General features: G+C 37.5%; 1 protein-coding gene across 2 annotated transcripts in view; it reads left to right on the top strand.

The window, feature by feature from the left end:
- The window catches only part of AKAP6 (A-kinase anchoring protein 6), a 524,830-nt gene that overhangs the window by 392,563 nt on the left and 115,266 nt on the right, over positions 1-17,001 (top strand). For both annotated transcript variants that reach the window (XM_060175194.1, XM_007516826.3), the window contains exon 9: positions 11,790-11,910. In XM_060175194.1, coding sequence (XP_060031177.1) covers positions 11,790-11,910 — 121 coding nt within the window. The remainder of the gene's footprint in view (positions 1-11,789; positions 11,911-17,001) is intronic.

Raw genomic sequence — 17,001 nt, 5'->3', positions numbered from 1 at the left:
CCTTCTCTGGAAGTTTATGTGTCTCAATTATATATTTCTACATTCCACATATGATTGAAAGTGATAGTTTTGTTCTCACTTCCTTATTTCACAAAGTATAATCCTCTCCAGTTCCATCCATTGTGTTCCAATGGAGACAATATGGTCTTTTAAAAAAAAATTCAGTGTTGTAGTTCACTGAATATATACCCCATAATTTCTTTATCCAATTGTCTGTTGATGGGCATTTACATTGTTTCCAACCCTTAGCTGTTATAAATGATCCATCAGTAAGCATAGGGATTCATATGTCTCTTGGAATTAGTACTTTCCATCCTTTGGAGAATATATATATATATATATATATGTATATATATATTCATAGCTATATTTACAGGACCATAATGTATTTTAATTTCTGTTTGTTTAGGTCTCTGTACTATTTTCTTTGGGGCTGCACCAATTTGCACTCCCACCAAGAGTATAACAGAGTTCCATTTCCTCCACATCTTTGCAAATAGTTATTTCCTCTTTTACTGACTTAGACCATCCTAACAGGTGTGAGAAAGAAATCTCAATGTGATTTTAATTTATATTTATCTAATTACAGGTAAAGTAGAAAATTTCTTTATATGTTGTGGGCCATACCTATATCTTCTTTTGAAAACTTTCTGCTCATAGCATTTGTTCACTTTTTACTGGGTTCTGGTTCTCTGTTGTTGAGCTGTATGATTTGTTTAGAGATGTTTTATACCAGTTGCCTGTCAGATATGTTATATGCTAGTATCTTTCTGCATTACTGGGTTGTCTGCTTACCTAAGCAATTTTTTTACCTATTTATGTTTATTAGTAACAGGGGTATAATTCCACATCTTTTCCACCACCAGAGTTCTGTGCGTCCATTCCCTACATTGGAAATTGCAGTAGCTCTTCCAAGGCCACAGATACAGGTTGACTATTATTTCTATAGCTATCTATATTTTTATATATTGTTCCCTTTTTTGTCTATGGTCCTGCCTTTCATTTCTTTCTAGTCACGCCTACACCTATTGCTACTTTCAAATGTCCTTCCTTTTTTTCCTCTTCTCTCTCCACGTCTTGATGGAATTGGAGTTCAGTGCCCCCTTGTCATCTTCCCCTAACATTGCTCCCCCTCTGGGGATATGGACCAGCATTCTTTTTTGGAGGGGAGGTGCAGAAGGTTGGAGTCCTTAGTTCGGTAATTGCTTCTCCTCTGGATGTGGACATTAGCAGGTCAATCCATATTCCCAGCCTGTTTCTGTTTATCCATAGTAAGGTAGGGATCTGGAGAGATGAGGTTCAAGGACATATTGGTGAGGTTGTCTGCCCAGGGAAGTCAGGATAAAAATCATAGTAGCATCTGCAACTTGGTGGCTGAAAGTTGGCAGGATACAAAGCAAGACAAAATAATAAACAGGAACCAAAAAATAGGAACAGAGCAGATGAAAACAGGGATCTTACCCTTTTCTCCACTGTCACTGGTACTCTCCATCAGGAACAACATAAGGGACTCCTTTGTGGGCCCCCAAAGGGCCTTTCCCTCATTGTGGATCAACAGTGGTAGAGACTGTTCCATTCTCCCAAGGGAGGTTGGTTAACATATTCTACCTACCACCTGAGGAAGATGGGTCCTGAAATTGATGAAACCTGAAATGTTCCTACTTGTGACCACAGAATGTAAGTTCTGACCTACAGGTATGCAGAGGTTATATAGGCTCCTGTGCTGAATATGGGCCCCAGGTCAAATCAATGGGGTTTACAGTCAACAATATTTATACACTTTTCCCAGATTTGAGAGCTACTCTCTTGCTTGATCCATTCTATCCCTTTTACCAGCCATGGCATCATCTCCCCCAGACAATAACTTGGGTCCACCTGCATATCAGGCTCAGACAAAAACTAGTAAAGTCAGGGGCCCTCTCGAATATATCTAAAACAGACCTACTAGCTTTTTCCAAAACGGAGGTCCCAGGTCTCCATCTGCAATATTCCAGCCTTTAGGTTCATAATTATTCAACAATTTGTTATGCTTTATATCTTAACTCTTTTTCAGCCACCAGGTTCCCAGATGCTACCATGATGCCAAACGGACTTCCTTGGGCAGATAACGCCACCAATGTGTCCTGGAGCCCTGCTTCCCCAGAACTCTGCCCCACTAGGGAAAGAGAAAGACAGGCTAGGAGTATGGATCGACCTGTCAATGCCCATGTTCAGCGGGGAAGCAGTTACAGAAACCAGACCTTCTACTGTCTGCATCCCACAATGATCCTGGATCCATACTCCTAGAGAGATAAAGAATAGGAAAGCTATCAAGGAAAGATATGGGACATGGAGTTCTGGTGGTGGAAATTGTGTGGAATTGTATCCCTCTTATCCTATGGTCTTGTCAGTATTTCCATTTCATAAATAAAAATTATATATATATATATATATATATATAGAGAGAGAGAGAGAGAGAGAGAGAGAGAGAGAGAGAGAAGAAAATAGGCATCTTAGGGTGGAAGGAAACTAGGATGTCTATTTTAGGTATGTTTCTAGGGATCTGTAACTTTAGTAATTTTTATTTGTTCTTGATAGCTAACATGTAGGTGGACTAAAAATATTGTCTAGGAAGATGTAGTCGGAGTTGAGAATAGGACTATAAAGCCGATTAAGGCAGAGAGTAGCACCCAACTTGAAGAAAATATATAAATACAATGAACTGTTTACCCATCAGTCTGACCCAGGCTCCATATAAGCTCACATTTAGCACAGGAGCCTGTGTAACCTTTGATTCCCTGTCAATCAACTTGCAATTCATGATCACAGCTGGGAACATTCTAAGGTAAGTTCATTTCAGGACCAGTATTCCATGAGTGGCAGAGTAGGATGACCCAGTCTCTCCCTCCCTTTTTTATTATTATTAGTGATTTAATAATGGTTAACAAGATTGCAAGATAACAGGATAATTCCACCCAGTTCCCAAGATCAGACTTCTGTGCCCCATCCCCTCTATTGGAAGCTTCCCTATTCTTTATCCCTCCCTGGGAGTATGGACTAAAATTCCTTATGGGGTGCAGAAGATGGGAGGTATGGCTTCTGTAATTGCTTCTCCAGTGAACATGGATGTTGGCAGGTTAATACATACCCTTAGCTTGTTTCTCTTTCCCTAGTGGGGTATGGCTCTGGAGAGGTGTGGTTCTGGGACACATTAGTGAGGTCTTCTGTCCAGGGAGGTCAGGATGGCATCATGGTAGCATCTGCAACTTGGTGACAGAAAGATAGTATGATATAAAGCAAATTGTTCAACAAACAGGCACCCAAAGGTAGGAATATAGTGAATGAAACTAGGGGTCTTCGTGTGGGAGGAAGCCAGGGAATATTGTTTTTTCCCTCCAGGGTTATTGCTGGGCTCGGTGCCTGCACCATGAATCCACCGCTCCTGGAGGCCATTTTTCCCCCTTTTTGTTGCCCTTGTTGTTGTAGCCGTGTTGTAGTTATTATTATTGCCATTTTTGATGTGTTCATTGTTGGATAGGACAGAGAGAAATGGAGAGAGGAGGGGAAGACAGAGGGGGAGAGAAAGATAGACACCTGCAGACCTGCTTCACCGCCTGTGAAGTGACTCCCCTGCAGGTGGGGAGCTGGGGGCTCAAACCAGGATCCTTAACGTCGGTCCCTGCGCTTTGCGCCACATGGGCTTAACCCACTGCGCCACCGCCCGACCCCCCAGGGAGTATTTTTTAGGTATGTTCCATGTGGCCCATTACTTTATGCAGGTAGACTAAAAGTATTATCTGGGAAGATGTTGTCAGAGTTGAGAATATGGTTAGAAAGCTGGCTTAGGGCAAAGAGTAGCTCCCAAATATGCAAAGAGTATATAAATATCATTAATTGTTAACCTCATCTGTCTGACTAGGGCTTTTGTCTATTCATATTTAGCACAGGAGCCTGTGTAACTTCTGAGTCCCCGTCAATCTAGGCTCACAGTACATGGTCACCGCTAGCCACATGCTGCACTCACTTTAGGACCAGTCTCCTCAGATGGCAGAGTAGGTTGACCCAGTCTCCCTTTGGAGAGTGGAGAAGTCCCCCCAAATGCTGTTCAACAGAGAGCAAGGTCCTAGGGAATCCCACTAGAGCCTAACCTCCCTTTGAAGAGTGGTTAGTACATTCTGACCTCCCTGGACTGACAACCTCACCAGTGTATCCTGGAACCCCACTTCTCCAGAGCCCTGCCCAACTAGGGAAAAATAGAAACAGTCTGGGGGTATGGATTGACCTACCAGAATTCATATCCAGTAGTGAAGCAATTAGAGAAGCCAAAACATCCACCTTTTGCACCCCATAAGGAATTTTGGTCCATACACCCAGAGAGGATTAAGAATAGGGAAACTTCCAAAAGAGAGGATGGGACATGGAACTCTGATGTTGGGAACTTTGTGGAATTGTCCCATTATCTTACTATCTAATCATTACTAAATCATTAGTAAAAATCTAATTTAAAAAATGGGGCAGCCCCTACCGTTCCTGCTCTACAGTGAGGGCAAGGTCCTTGACACGCTCACCAAGATGGCTTACCAAGCATTTTTTTAAATGTAAGCTGCAAAAAATTATGTCAAAGCATAATTCACAGCTGACAAGATAGTTCAGCTGTATAAAGTACCTGTTTTGTTCTTGAGAGGTTTAGGTTTGAATGCCTAAAACAGACTTCCTAACTCCTTGCCATTCTAATATCACTATTCTCATTTGCTCTATTTCTACTTATTGCTTCCTGTTAATTAACCATTTGGTCCTACTTTATATTTTGCCTCCTTTTAGCCACTAAGTTGCAGATGCTATCATAAGTCCATCCTGACTTCCCTGGGCAGATGACCTCTCAAAACCTCACCTGTCCGTAGCCCTACTCCATTAGGGAAAGATAGAAACAGGCTGGGGGGTATGGATCGACCTGCCAATTCCCATGCCCAGTGGGAAAGCAATAACAGAAACCAGACCTTCCACCTTCTGCACCCCAATAGAATTTTGGTCCATACTCCCAGAGGGGGAGAAATGATAGGGGAAGGTGACCAGAGGGTTCTGAACACTTATGCCATCAAGACCCAGAGAGAGAAGAGAAAAAGAAGAAAGACATTCAAAAGTAGTAGTAGGTGTTAGTGTGACTTAAAAAAGAATGGAAGACAGGACCATAGAAAAAAAGGGGGGACAAATATATATACTTATAGAAATAATATTCAACCCATATCTGCAACCTTGGAAAAACTGTTATAGTTTCCAGTGGAGGGAATGGGGATACAGAACTCTGGTAGTGGGAATGGTGCAGAATTATACCCCTGTTATCTTATAATTCTGTAAATTAATATTGTCAGTAAGAAAATTTAAAAGAGAGAGAGAACTAGGTTTGAGTCTGGCCCCTGGTACTCTAGAGGAAGCTTTGGTACTATGGCAACTCTCTCTTTTTCTTATTCCTTTGTGTCTCTGTCTGAAAAAAAGTTGTGTAACATCAGTGATGCTGTGACACAACAAAACAATAATAATAACATTGACAAAAGAATAATTGAGAAGAGTAGTTCTACAAGTAACTAAAACATGAGCATAATTCTTTCTGGGCAGCATTGGTCTCAATGGAGGAGATAGATGAAATCATCTTGGTAGAGCACTCCATAGCAACTTTACTACTGACTTTTGTTCGGGATTGAACAGCAGAAACTTATTACTTCCAAATTGTTTGTTTCCTGCTCTCACTCTGAGGATAAATATTCTCTGTTACCTACTATATCTTTGAAGACCCATGATGAATAATATAGGGTGATCAGAAAGGTGAGGTGCCTAAACCACACAGTGTTCCAGGAACAGAAATGAATCTAATCCTCCCAAATAAAACAGTAGTGACTATCTTTTAACAACAACCATGAAAAATGTTTTCTTGCTTTGTTTTATGAGGTATTATTCCCACACTTATGCTAGTAACAGTAATTCTAAATTCTTTGGTATGGTTTTCAGCTCTTTAGTTAGAATTTAGTCCATCCAATATGCTATCTGAAAACCTAAGACAGTGGTTCGACTTTCTATCAGCATAACAGAAACCTCAAGTTATAACTAGAAATCTACACTGGTATTTCTAATTTTACAGCTACTTCTGGAGGTTAGAATTTTCTTTTTGGCCTTCCTTTTAGTAGCAAATATCTATGAACAAACAGTCTGTGAAAAAATGGGCCAGTCACTGACAAATTTGTAGGGTTAATTGTATTTTTCTTAGACATTTTCACATGTACATCGAAGTATATGAGAATTGAGAAAATTACTGCTAGGAAGAACTCCATATTCCTTTTTATTTATTAATGGCAAAAGCAGGCTGCTTTTCTCATGAGGAAATAGCTCATGAATTTTCATTCAAAATAGTAAATTAGTGTCCACAGTTTAATATGTTTAGAGTGGAAAGAGATTCTACATGCAACTGTGCATATTATGTTCCATATCTGGAAATCTAAATTTTATTCTTTAATGATATTATGATTAGGCCAGGTGCCACAGTTATATCTCCCTTCTGTGCTTACATGTCACATGAAGTAGAGGATGTTGGGAAATTCTGATCCATTACTAGTATTTTACTTCAGTAAATCGCATAGACTACATTTTTACAAGATTTTGTTATCACTTCCTTTAGTGTCTTCTGTGAAAGCCAGAGACAAACTTCCCTGGGCAAATAATGTGAACAGTGAACACTTGGTGAATATTTGAGGAAAGAATCAATATGCTAAAGAAGCTAGGAAAATTGGATCTTTAAACAGAAGATGGCTTAAAGGAACCAGTCTTATGTTCTTGGATAAATTATTATTAAATGAACCACTAAAGGTACAATAGATGAACTATTAAATGCTTCAAAATATATACTACTTGTGCTGAGGCAGCAAAACTGCCAGGACACTTTAGTGTTATTTCTTTTTTTATCCAATAATTGCTCTGTTTTGATTATTTCTTCATTTGGTGGCTGATTTAATCAAAATTCCTTAGTGGACCAAGCAGAAACCTCATATATTCACACACACCTCCCATTGATTTCACTTGGGTGAAACTTTATCTTTTAAGTAAAGTTTAAGTTGAAATGTTGAGTTAATGATGCTTCTTTTAAATACCAAAAGCTGAATGCATTCATGTATTCAAACACTTAGCGAGTCTAAGATAATTCCCACAGGAGTTTAGCGGATGGATAATTTCTTAAACTATGCCAGCCTCACAAATAACACATTGCTATCTAATCTGTAGAAAAAAATGATACTAAATAAAGTTGATAGTATTTTTTCCATTGGTGAAAGGCTTTGTTTTTTGTTTTTTTTTTTTTTTTTTTTTTTTGATTGGGGGGATTAATAGCTTATAGTCATCAGTAAATGCAATTGTTGCTACATGTGTAAAATTTCTCAGTTTTCTGCAAAACACTCTAATTCCCTACCTAGATCCTCCTTCACAATCATGCATCAGGACCTGAGCCCCCTCCCCCAGAGTCCTTTACTTTGGTGCAATACATCTAACCCAGTCCAAGTTCTGGTTTGTGTTTCCTCTTCTGTCCTTATTTTTCAACTTCTGCTAATGAGTGAGAATATCCCATATTCATCCTTCTCTTTCTGGCTTATCTCACTTAACATGCTTTCTTCAGGCTCTGGATTAAAAAAAAAAAAAATTGTCGTGTGGAGTTGTACCCCTCCTACCTTATGGTTTTGTTAATTAATCCTTACTTAAATAAAAAATTTAAAAAAAAATTCTCATATGGTATGAGAAATCATGCCTAGGGCCTTTAAGCATGCACATGCACATTACCTCTGAGCCACCTCCACTGCCCAACTTTTTTTTTTTTCTCTCTTTTAAAATGACAGTGAGACTGAGAATGATAGAGACTCACAGAAAGCAAAGCACTGTTCTACCCTTGCTGGAATTTTCCTTGTTGCTCTTACATGGCTGACCTTTTCTTTGTCATATAGAAAGACAGAGAAAAAGATAAAGACACCACAGCGCCAAAGCTTCCTGCAGTATAATGGGGACCAGGCGTGATCACCATCGGTCATTTCAAGTGATTTTATAAAAAAATCATTTCAAGTAATTTTATAAAAAACATTGTAAAACTCATTTCACAAGAAGTGCCAGGTACAGAAAGATGAATCAATTTATCAAGAGTACCATAAATTAGTTAATAGTCTTATAATCCTTTGAAGAATATACAGATTTTACCAGTTCCATTTAGAATCAAGTTTTTTCTTGTGGTTGTGTTCCTGAATTCCTTGTAACAAATATTATAACCTCTCTTTTTTAGAAGGTATTGAGAGGTAGAGGAAATTGTGGAAAGCAGCTCAGAATCTTAAATGGGACATGAATTTGGAAATTACTGTTTTGTAGAGATTTTCCTCATAAAAATTTCTTTGTAATTGTTCTAGAGTTTATTGTTAACTCTTTCACTCAAATATATAATCTCTCAAGGCCAGGTAGTGATGCACTTGGTTTAGAGCACACAGTACAACCCCGGTTCAAGCCCCAGGTCTTCACCTGCCAGGGGTAAGCTTCACAAGTGGTGAAGCAATGCTGCAAGTGTCTCTCTTCCTCACCATCCCCTCTCAATTTCTCTTTGTCCTATCAAATATAATAAAAATAATTCAATACAATAAAGCAAAAAATTAAAATATGTAATCTTCTAGATGTTACGATGTCTCAAAACATATTTTTGATAATTTATGACTATGTTATAGTCTCTATGAAAATGTTACAAAATAACTCACATACTTCCTATGAAAATGGAATAAAGCAAACATTACCAAAACAGTTTTCTAGTAGATTCTTTCCCTTTAAATTGTCTTATATATACTCTTGAATGGTCATTCTGTTGTAGGTATAATATTCTCATTTCTATGTTTAAAAATCTTAGACATATTAGGAGAAAAAGTCTTAAGTCAAAATCAATTTTTACTTATTAACATATTTCATAGTCTGAGAATCTAACAGACATGTTGTAGAGAAATGTGCAATTTTTTTTTGTTGTTGTTTAATGTTTATCTCTAAGTTTACAACTGCTGTGGTCTGGGAGATGGTGCAGTGGATAAGTCACTGCACTCTCAAGCATGAGGTCCAATTATTTAGCATACCTTTGTAGTATGCTAAATAAATTAATTCTTAAACATAAGAAAGTAACTACTTCCTTACTTAAGAATTTTCTTGAAATAATGAACACATTAAATTGTTGTCACTTGGGAGCTTCAGAAAAACCACAGACATTCTTGTAATTTATATTTGATTTTCTATTCAGTTATGTATTTGATTTAACTAAATTTGAGGAAATTCTCAGGCCTCTTTTTAGCTGTAAATTAACACATAAGCAAGAATCTGAAAGTGAAAACAAATGCTTTTTTAAAAGTCTGTCTTCAATATTAGGACTGTATGAGAATTTTTTGCTTATGGAACACTATATTAGTTGATTTCATACTTGTAAAGCAAAATACTGAAGTATTTATTGTGCCTAGGAAACTCAAGCCTAAATATTTTCAGCTAGAATGAAGGTAGTCTTAAATCACCTATGTACAGAGGGAAAGTGTCTGCGTTGGGTTCATTCCCCACTTGTAGGTCTCTGGTGTAGGCAAATCTGAGAAAAGATTGAAGGTGTGTTTTGTTTTGTTTTGTTTCCATCAAGAGTTTCATTAGAGCTTCATACCTGCACAATTCCACTACTGTTGGAAGACTTTCACCTCACCTCCCACCCCCATAGCCCGTATGAGAAGACTGAGAGGGAGAGGCAGAAAGAAAAGGAGAAACACCAAAGCACTACTGCCCTGAATGGAAAGCTTCCTGTGTGTGGTGCTCCCATGTGGTGGCTAGGGGCTCAAAGCAGGATAAGATAAAGTGTGCACTCGATTAGGTGAATCATCTCTCTCACACACACTGCCTTCCTCGAAGATGCATTTAATTAGGAGAAATGATTTTAGGGGGCTGGGTGGTGGTGGCAATCAGAACACACATGTTAAAGTGTGCAAGGACTTACGTTCAAACCCCCAGTCCCCACATGAAGGCGGAAAGCTTCATGAGTGGTGAAGCAGTGCTGCAGATGTCTCTCTGTCTCTCTCCTTATCATCCCCTACCCCCTTGATTTCTGGCTATCTCTATCAAATAAATAAAGATAAAACAAAAAGTTTGGTTTGTTTTTTTTCCTAAAGAAATGATTTAGTTCTAAGTCACTGGATAAGGGACTAGAAAAAAAAAACTGAAAATATTTTCATGGTTCTAAACTTTTTATTGTCCTATGTATTTTTTCATTTATTTTAAAAGCTTTCTACAAATCTCCATTAAGTTTCACTGTAGAAAAGGGTAGGATGTGACAGAGAGGCAAAGGCAACTCACATCATTTGAAAATCTATGGCATATAATCTTTTTAAGTAAGAAAATAAACCAGTAGCACATACTGAAGGCAGTATCACACATGCAGAATGAGCCAAAAAGCCTGGTCATGTTTTTTTGGTTTTGGCCTTAGGGTTTAAGCCTTGGCATGCTTATGATCCTAATTAAAGATCTTTATAAATTTGGCAAAATAATTAAAATATAGTAGGTGGTTTTAGATCTAATATCCATCTCCAGATATACTTTTATTTTAACATATTTTTAAGATTGAATTGTAAGTTATGAAAAGTAATATTCACTTTGGGAAATCAATTCTCTCATATATAGAAACAGAAATAAAGTACTATTAAGACACTCAAGAAAATCCAGATTCGTACCCAAAGCAGCTACCTCATTAGTATATAGGGTTTTATTCAGTTACAGTTTGACAATATTCTAGAATTTGTTTGGGAGGGACAGGAGGGAGAGGGAAGGACAAAGTTATAGTTTTTCATCCTGCACTTTCATTTTCTGATCACAGTGTTTTAAAAGAATCTTGGCTTTACTTATTCACCAGGCTTTCAATAGAGAATCACATTAATCCTTTTAAGCTCCTTATTCTAATGATTTATTTTGTTGAAAACCATAGTGATCCTCCTTTGAATTTTAATGATTGCTGGCTATTCAGAGATTCATTGTTTTGACTTCCTGTCCTTACCTTTGTTTCCTACATGTCTGTGGGGAACACCTGTCTAATGCTGGATCTGCCCCTAGTTCTCACTGGCTTACCAGAGTCACTCAAGCCTATCTCTGAGTGTTAAGTTGAAATGCTGGCCATTCAACCATGACAATAAATGTATGATATATGTTTGCAGAGATAGATAGATAGACAACAGAGGGATAAATAAATGATTGAGTCATTTCCCAGTGAAAATAGTGTTCCAACATGACGGTACTATTGATCATTATAGAGAAATTAATTAAGTTGGTAGTTCTTACTCATAAATTTATTAGAAAGCAATACATATGGAAAATCTAGTCACTGAGATGGGTTTGAATATGGAAGATGCTATTTTTGTCTCAAATTCTGGACTATGTCAACTGGGACTGTGCCTCCATTTCTCAGTCTGTTAAATTTGACTCTTTTTCAAGGACATCATCTTAGTCATTTTGTTTAAGTACTGCACTTCCTCAGAAAGCCTTAATAAATGGAAATACCCATACATCTCAGGTATAAGCACCAAATCATATGCAATGTTTTCAGAATCTGAAAAGTAGTTATGTCACAAGTTTGGGTTTCTGTTTTTCTCACTATGTAACCACAAAGCAAATTCTCACTCTCTTTTTTCTAGGTATCACCTAAGAACATCATGGGTTTTTCAAGAATATATTATTCTAATATGAGATTTTTAACAACTACACTGTATTTATGCATAATACATTTTTTGCCTTATCTTCAGGCTTCTGGACTTTGATTCAGAATATCAGGAGCTCTGGGATTGGCTGATTGACATGGAGTCCCTTGTGATGGACAGCCACGACCTGATGATGTCAGAGGAGCAGCAGCAGCATCTTTACAAGGTTAGAGCTACCCTTCGTGCCTTTACCTTGCTGTGGAAGATCTGATTAGCCTGACAAGTCTCTTTCTCTCTCAGGATATCTTTGTGTTCATTGTATGTATCATGGTGTCTATTAGAATTCCCTTCCCTGTCCCCAAACTCATTTCCATCCCTTGTGTGCTGACAGGCTGCACCGACATCATAATTGCAAGAAAGTTCCCTTTATCACATTCTATTTGGTGTAATTCTATAGAAGGACAAAGATTTATTTTCAAGATGAATAGCAATAAATGAAACTGCATTAATAAATAGACTGAAACAAAATGAAAGATAAACAGCCTAGTAACACTTAGCAAAATGTGTTTTGATTGGAGCACTCAGGTGGATTCTACCCACCCTACAGATCTTTGCAGAATTGAAAGAAATTCACCTTCTGTGTGGCTTGCTGCTTTTCAAGGCACAGCTCATCCAATTTAATGTTTATTAGTGATACGTAGAACAGACATTGTCATAGTAAGTCAATACATTTGTGCGTTATTTAAGAAAACTGGCTTGGAACTCAATATTGATTGCAGGCAATCCATCTAATAACTATCTATATTGTTTTCCATGTCTGCTAATTCACCCTTAGCCTCATGTGCTTTGCCAATTATACTTAAGTATTCTTAGAAGTTCTTACAAAACAGTCATGTGATTATTGTCTGGGAAAAAAAAAAGGTAAAATCCTGTGCCTGAAAAGCTGTTGGGGAGGGTAAGTGAAGACTTTCCACTGAAATATCAGACTGCAGTAAATCTTCCTCATTTAGGCAATTTTTATTGGAAGTAATTCTGACAGTTGTCATCCTTGAATTGCTTTGAGCATATGGCATATTTCAAAGAGCAGATTGTGAATCATAAAAAATAAAATTAATAACTAACCACAGAATCAGCAACAGTATAATGACAAGCAACAACTACCCTCTAGCTTTTTAAAAATTCTTATTGAATAAAAAGTACATTCAAGGTCAAATAAAAGTTGTCTTCTTTTTAAAAATTTATCCTTTTAAATTACCTCTTCTTAATGTACTTTTTTGACTTTTACCTCTTTTCGTGAGTCGTATTTGTACTCTTAAGTGACTAGATAACTATAATTAGTGTCCCCTGAGAATAATATTGTTTAAGAGAAGATCTGCGCTCCCCAGGGCCTTAGTGAATGGGGCTGTTTTACTCCATAGAGAATTCTATCCACTATTAAATCAGATTTGTTAACTACTACATGCTTTCTTATGTGAATAGCTGTAACAACAAAATATACACCACATCTTCTGATACACATATTGTTAGAGGAACATTTTCAATCCAATATAACTAAATCTAGATAATTTCACATTTCATGTTAGTATCAAGAATTATATATGAAAAATGTATGTAAGTCCACATTAATTTAGTGATATAAAAATATTTGTTTTATTCCTAAAATTTAACCATAAAGGCATATCCAAATAGAAATGATAGAAAAGCTCTCCAATCATAAACTGTTATCTCAGATTTTACTGCACTTGTTATATCAAATAACATCCCTTTTCTCTTTGATGCATTTTGCATTTTCTATGTAAGCCACTGTTTTTTTTCCCAGAAACAGAGCTATTCTTTGTCAAAATTACATCCACATAATTTGCATCACAATTAATAGGAAACCATTGAACAAAAAAGTGCAGTCTTCTTTTTCCTGCGGTTTTCTTGCAAGTGTTCTGAGAATTCCATTTTGGCATATTGAAAACCACTATTCTATCTATTTCTGGGTTGTAGTATTTTTCACACTATGATCTTAGTTTGTGACTCATATTCTATCATTATCTTTCTGCCTTTAGATACTCAACATAGCTGAGCTCATTAGATGAACAGAAACTTTGCATTTAAATTAAAAGCAAAAAATAAAGCATGAGCTACAAACTACCAGCAAATACTATAGGTTTGTTGAGTCTCTTTCCATTAACTCCTAAATTACTGCAGAAATTTGGAAACCTCCAAAACACACCTAAGGAAATTGACTGAAGAGTCATTTAATACTTGAGGTGGCATCTACAAAAGAAAAAGTGATGGAAAATTTAATTTCAGAATGTTCCCAAGAAATCACAAGAATTTTGGGGTTTGGTCCATATTTTCCTCTGTTATAGTCTGCTTTTCTAAGAAAGCCAGTGGAACTGATATGTTAGGAGAAGTTTGAAGTCCATTTCTCATAAGTCCCCGCCCTCAAAAATGTCTTCCTTGGATTTTAGTGACATTTGATACTACTTGTTCATCTTTAATTTCTTAGTTTGTTGGCTTTGAAATATACCAGTGTTTTGTCAGCACTCTTTCATCTTGGGCACCATTGACACTTGAACAAACTATATATATGACTTAGTTTTGTGGTGGTATTCCTTCTACTGCAAGATATTTACTATACATGTTTCACAAATATTATGATAACTCAGTAGAATCCAAACCCATTTCAAAATATTTCCAGTCCCTCTCAACCTTTCTACATCAGCATCAGTTCTGTAAAAACTTGTTCAACTCCATGGAAAAATTTCTTGTACTTACATTCTACATGCTGTCAATACAAGCATCTTAGCTGGGGGCAACTTAGTTGATGTTGAATGAGCAGCTATTAAGTTTTTTAAAATTAAGGCTAGGAATGAAACATATGACCCTGATATTAATGAAAAATGTGACGGTAATAACTTTGAGGCCTTTAGGTAAGTGACGGTAAAATTCCAGGAAACAACAGACAGAATAGAATTGTCACTCCAGCTGTCACAGAATTTGAAGCTTTTGTTTTCCTTTTGCTATGGAACTCTCTACACTTTTGTTACTCAAATTCTTTCTTTAAAAAAAATTTTTTTTTAATTTCTTTATTGGGGGATTAATGGTTTACAGCTGACAGTAAAATATAGTTGTTTGTACATGCATAACATTTCCCAGTTTTCCATATAAGAATTCAGCCCCCACTAGGTCTCTCAGGTTCTCTTTCTTTCTTTCTTTCTTTCCTTCCTTCCTCCCTCCCTCCCTCCCTTCTTTCTTTCTTTCTTTCTTTCTTTCTTTCTTTCTTTCTGCCTTCAGGGTTATCGCTGAGGCTCAGTACTAATCCACTGCTACTGGGAACCTTGTCTTTTTTCCTCTTTTGTTGCCCTTGTTATTTTATCCTTGTTGTGGTTGTTATTATTATTGTTGTTAATGATGCCATTGTTGTTGGATAGGACAGAGAGAAATGGAGAGGGGAAGGGAAGACAGAGAGGGGGAGAGAAAAATATATACCTGCAGGCCTGCTTCACCGTTTGTGAAGCGACCCCTCTGCAGGTGGGGAGCCAGGGGCTCAAACCAGGATCCTTACGCTGGTCCTTGCACTTAGAGCCATGTGTGCTTAACCAGCTGCACTACCACTGGATCCCTCTCAGATTCTTAGCAGAATCATCAGAGTCATCCCACACCTTTCCTGATTCATGTATTACACAGTCACGGATTGATTCCCAAAGTACACATGTGGAAGTGTTTGATTAGAGAAAATACAGTAAGATGGTAGAGTAGAGATTATATATCATTTCCAACTTTTATTTTTATCAATTGTACTATCAATGGTTTTAATGTTTTAGGTACTACCTTCCTGACTTTACCTATTTATCATTTACGCTGGTCTCAGATAGAAAATCATGTAGCTAGGGACCAGGTGGTGGCGCATCTGGTTGGGCACACATGTTACAATGCACAAGGACCCAGGTTCGAGCCCCTGGTCCCCACCTACAGGGGGAAAGCTTCACGAGTGGTGAAGCAGGGCTGCAGGTGTCTCTCTCCTCTATCTCTCACTTCCCTCTCAATTTCTGGCTGCCTCTAACCAATAAATAAATATAATTAAAAAAAAAAAGAAAGAAAATCATCTGGCTTAACTCCTACACATGGAACTACAGATAAATAGCCCCAGGTTACCCATTCAGGCAGCCCTTTTTAGTGAGACAACTGTTGTAATATATTGGTTACTCAAAAATAACAAAATATCCAGTGAAAGAGTTTTATTTGGGGCTGGGTGTTAGTGCATCTGATAGGGTGCACATGTTACAATGTGTAAGGGCCCCAGTCCCCACCTGTAGGAGGAAACATTTGCAAGTGGTGAAGCAGTGTGGCAGGTGTTTTTCCCTCTCTATCACCCCTTTCCCTTTTGATATCTGGCTGTCTGTATCTAATAAATAAAGGTTAAAAAAATTAAAGGGTTTGATTTAAGAGGAAAATAGCACTGATATAATCCAGTGTAATTTAGAAACTTTTAACGTTGCTGTGGGAGGTAAAGTAGACGTTCTGTCTCAATCAATTTTTGTAATTTTTAGATTGTTAGAAATTTATGATCGTTTTCTTTCTAATTAATTTTAAATGGAAGCATCCTAAGAGCAATATGACTCTTATTAAAAAATAATCACTTCTCTATGTTCACTGACTTCTTTATTTTGAGATAATTACCCATACTACCAATGGCTTTCCTTCCCCTTTCTCTATCTTGCTCAACCTCTGGATGAGGGCCCCTTGTATTCCTGTACTACTCATTTCTGCTTAGTATTATAGTATTGTCAGACTACACTAGAAAACACACTATCTGTGTCCTCTCTCTCCCTCTCCCTCTCCCTCTCCCTCTCCCTCTCCCTCTCCCTCTCCTCCTCCTCCTCCTCCTCCTTCTCCTCCTACTCCTCCTCCTACTCCTCCTCCTCCTTCTTACTGGGGCTTCACTGCTACAAGTCATTTTATTCAGATAGAAAAAGAGAGAGCACCAGTGCTTCCTACAGTGTGTTGACCAGGCTCAAATATGAGGCTCATACCAGACAAAGCAGGCTCTTTCTCTCTCTCTTTCTAATATTGCAGTCTGACAGTCAGCTCCAAGGAGAATATGTTCCCACTCTCTTACTTTCTCTTCATTCCTCCTACCTTCTTAAGTAGGACAATTTAATTTGTCAAAAGTAACCACTGTTATTTTGAAAGTTCAGCTCCTATTTGGACTAGAGTTATGAAGCTAGAATTCATAATCTCACGGAGATGTCACTCTACAGGTCTGCATGTGCATTAACTATTAATGGAGAAATATTTAAAACCCACTTGCAAAGGAGAAACT

The sequence above is a fragment of the Erinaceus europaeus genome, chromosome 16, assembly GCF_950295315.1.
Source record: "Erinaceus europaeus chromosome 16, mEriEur2.1, whole genome shotgun sequence".
Taxonomy (NCBI): Eukaryota; Metazoa; Chordata; class Mammalia; order Eulipotyphla; family Erinaceidae; genus Erinaceus; species Erinaceus europaeus.
The sequence above is the reverse complement of the archived record's forward strand: the minus strand, read 5'-3'. Positions and strand labels throughout refer to the sequence as shown.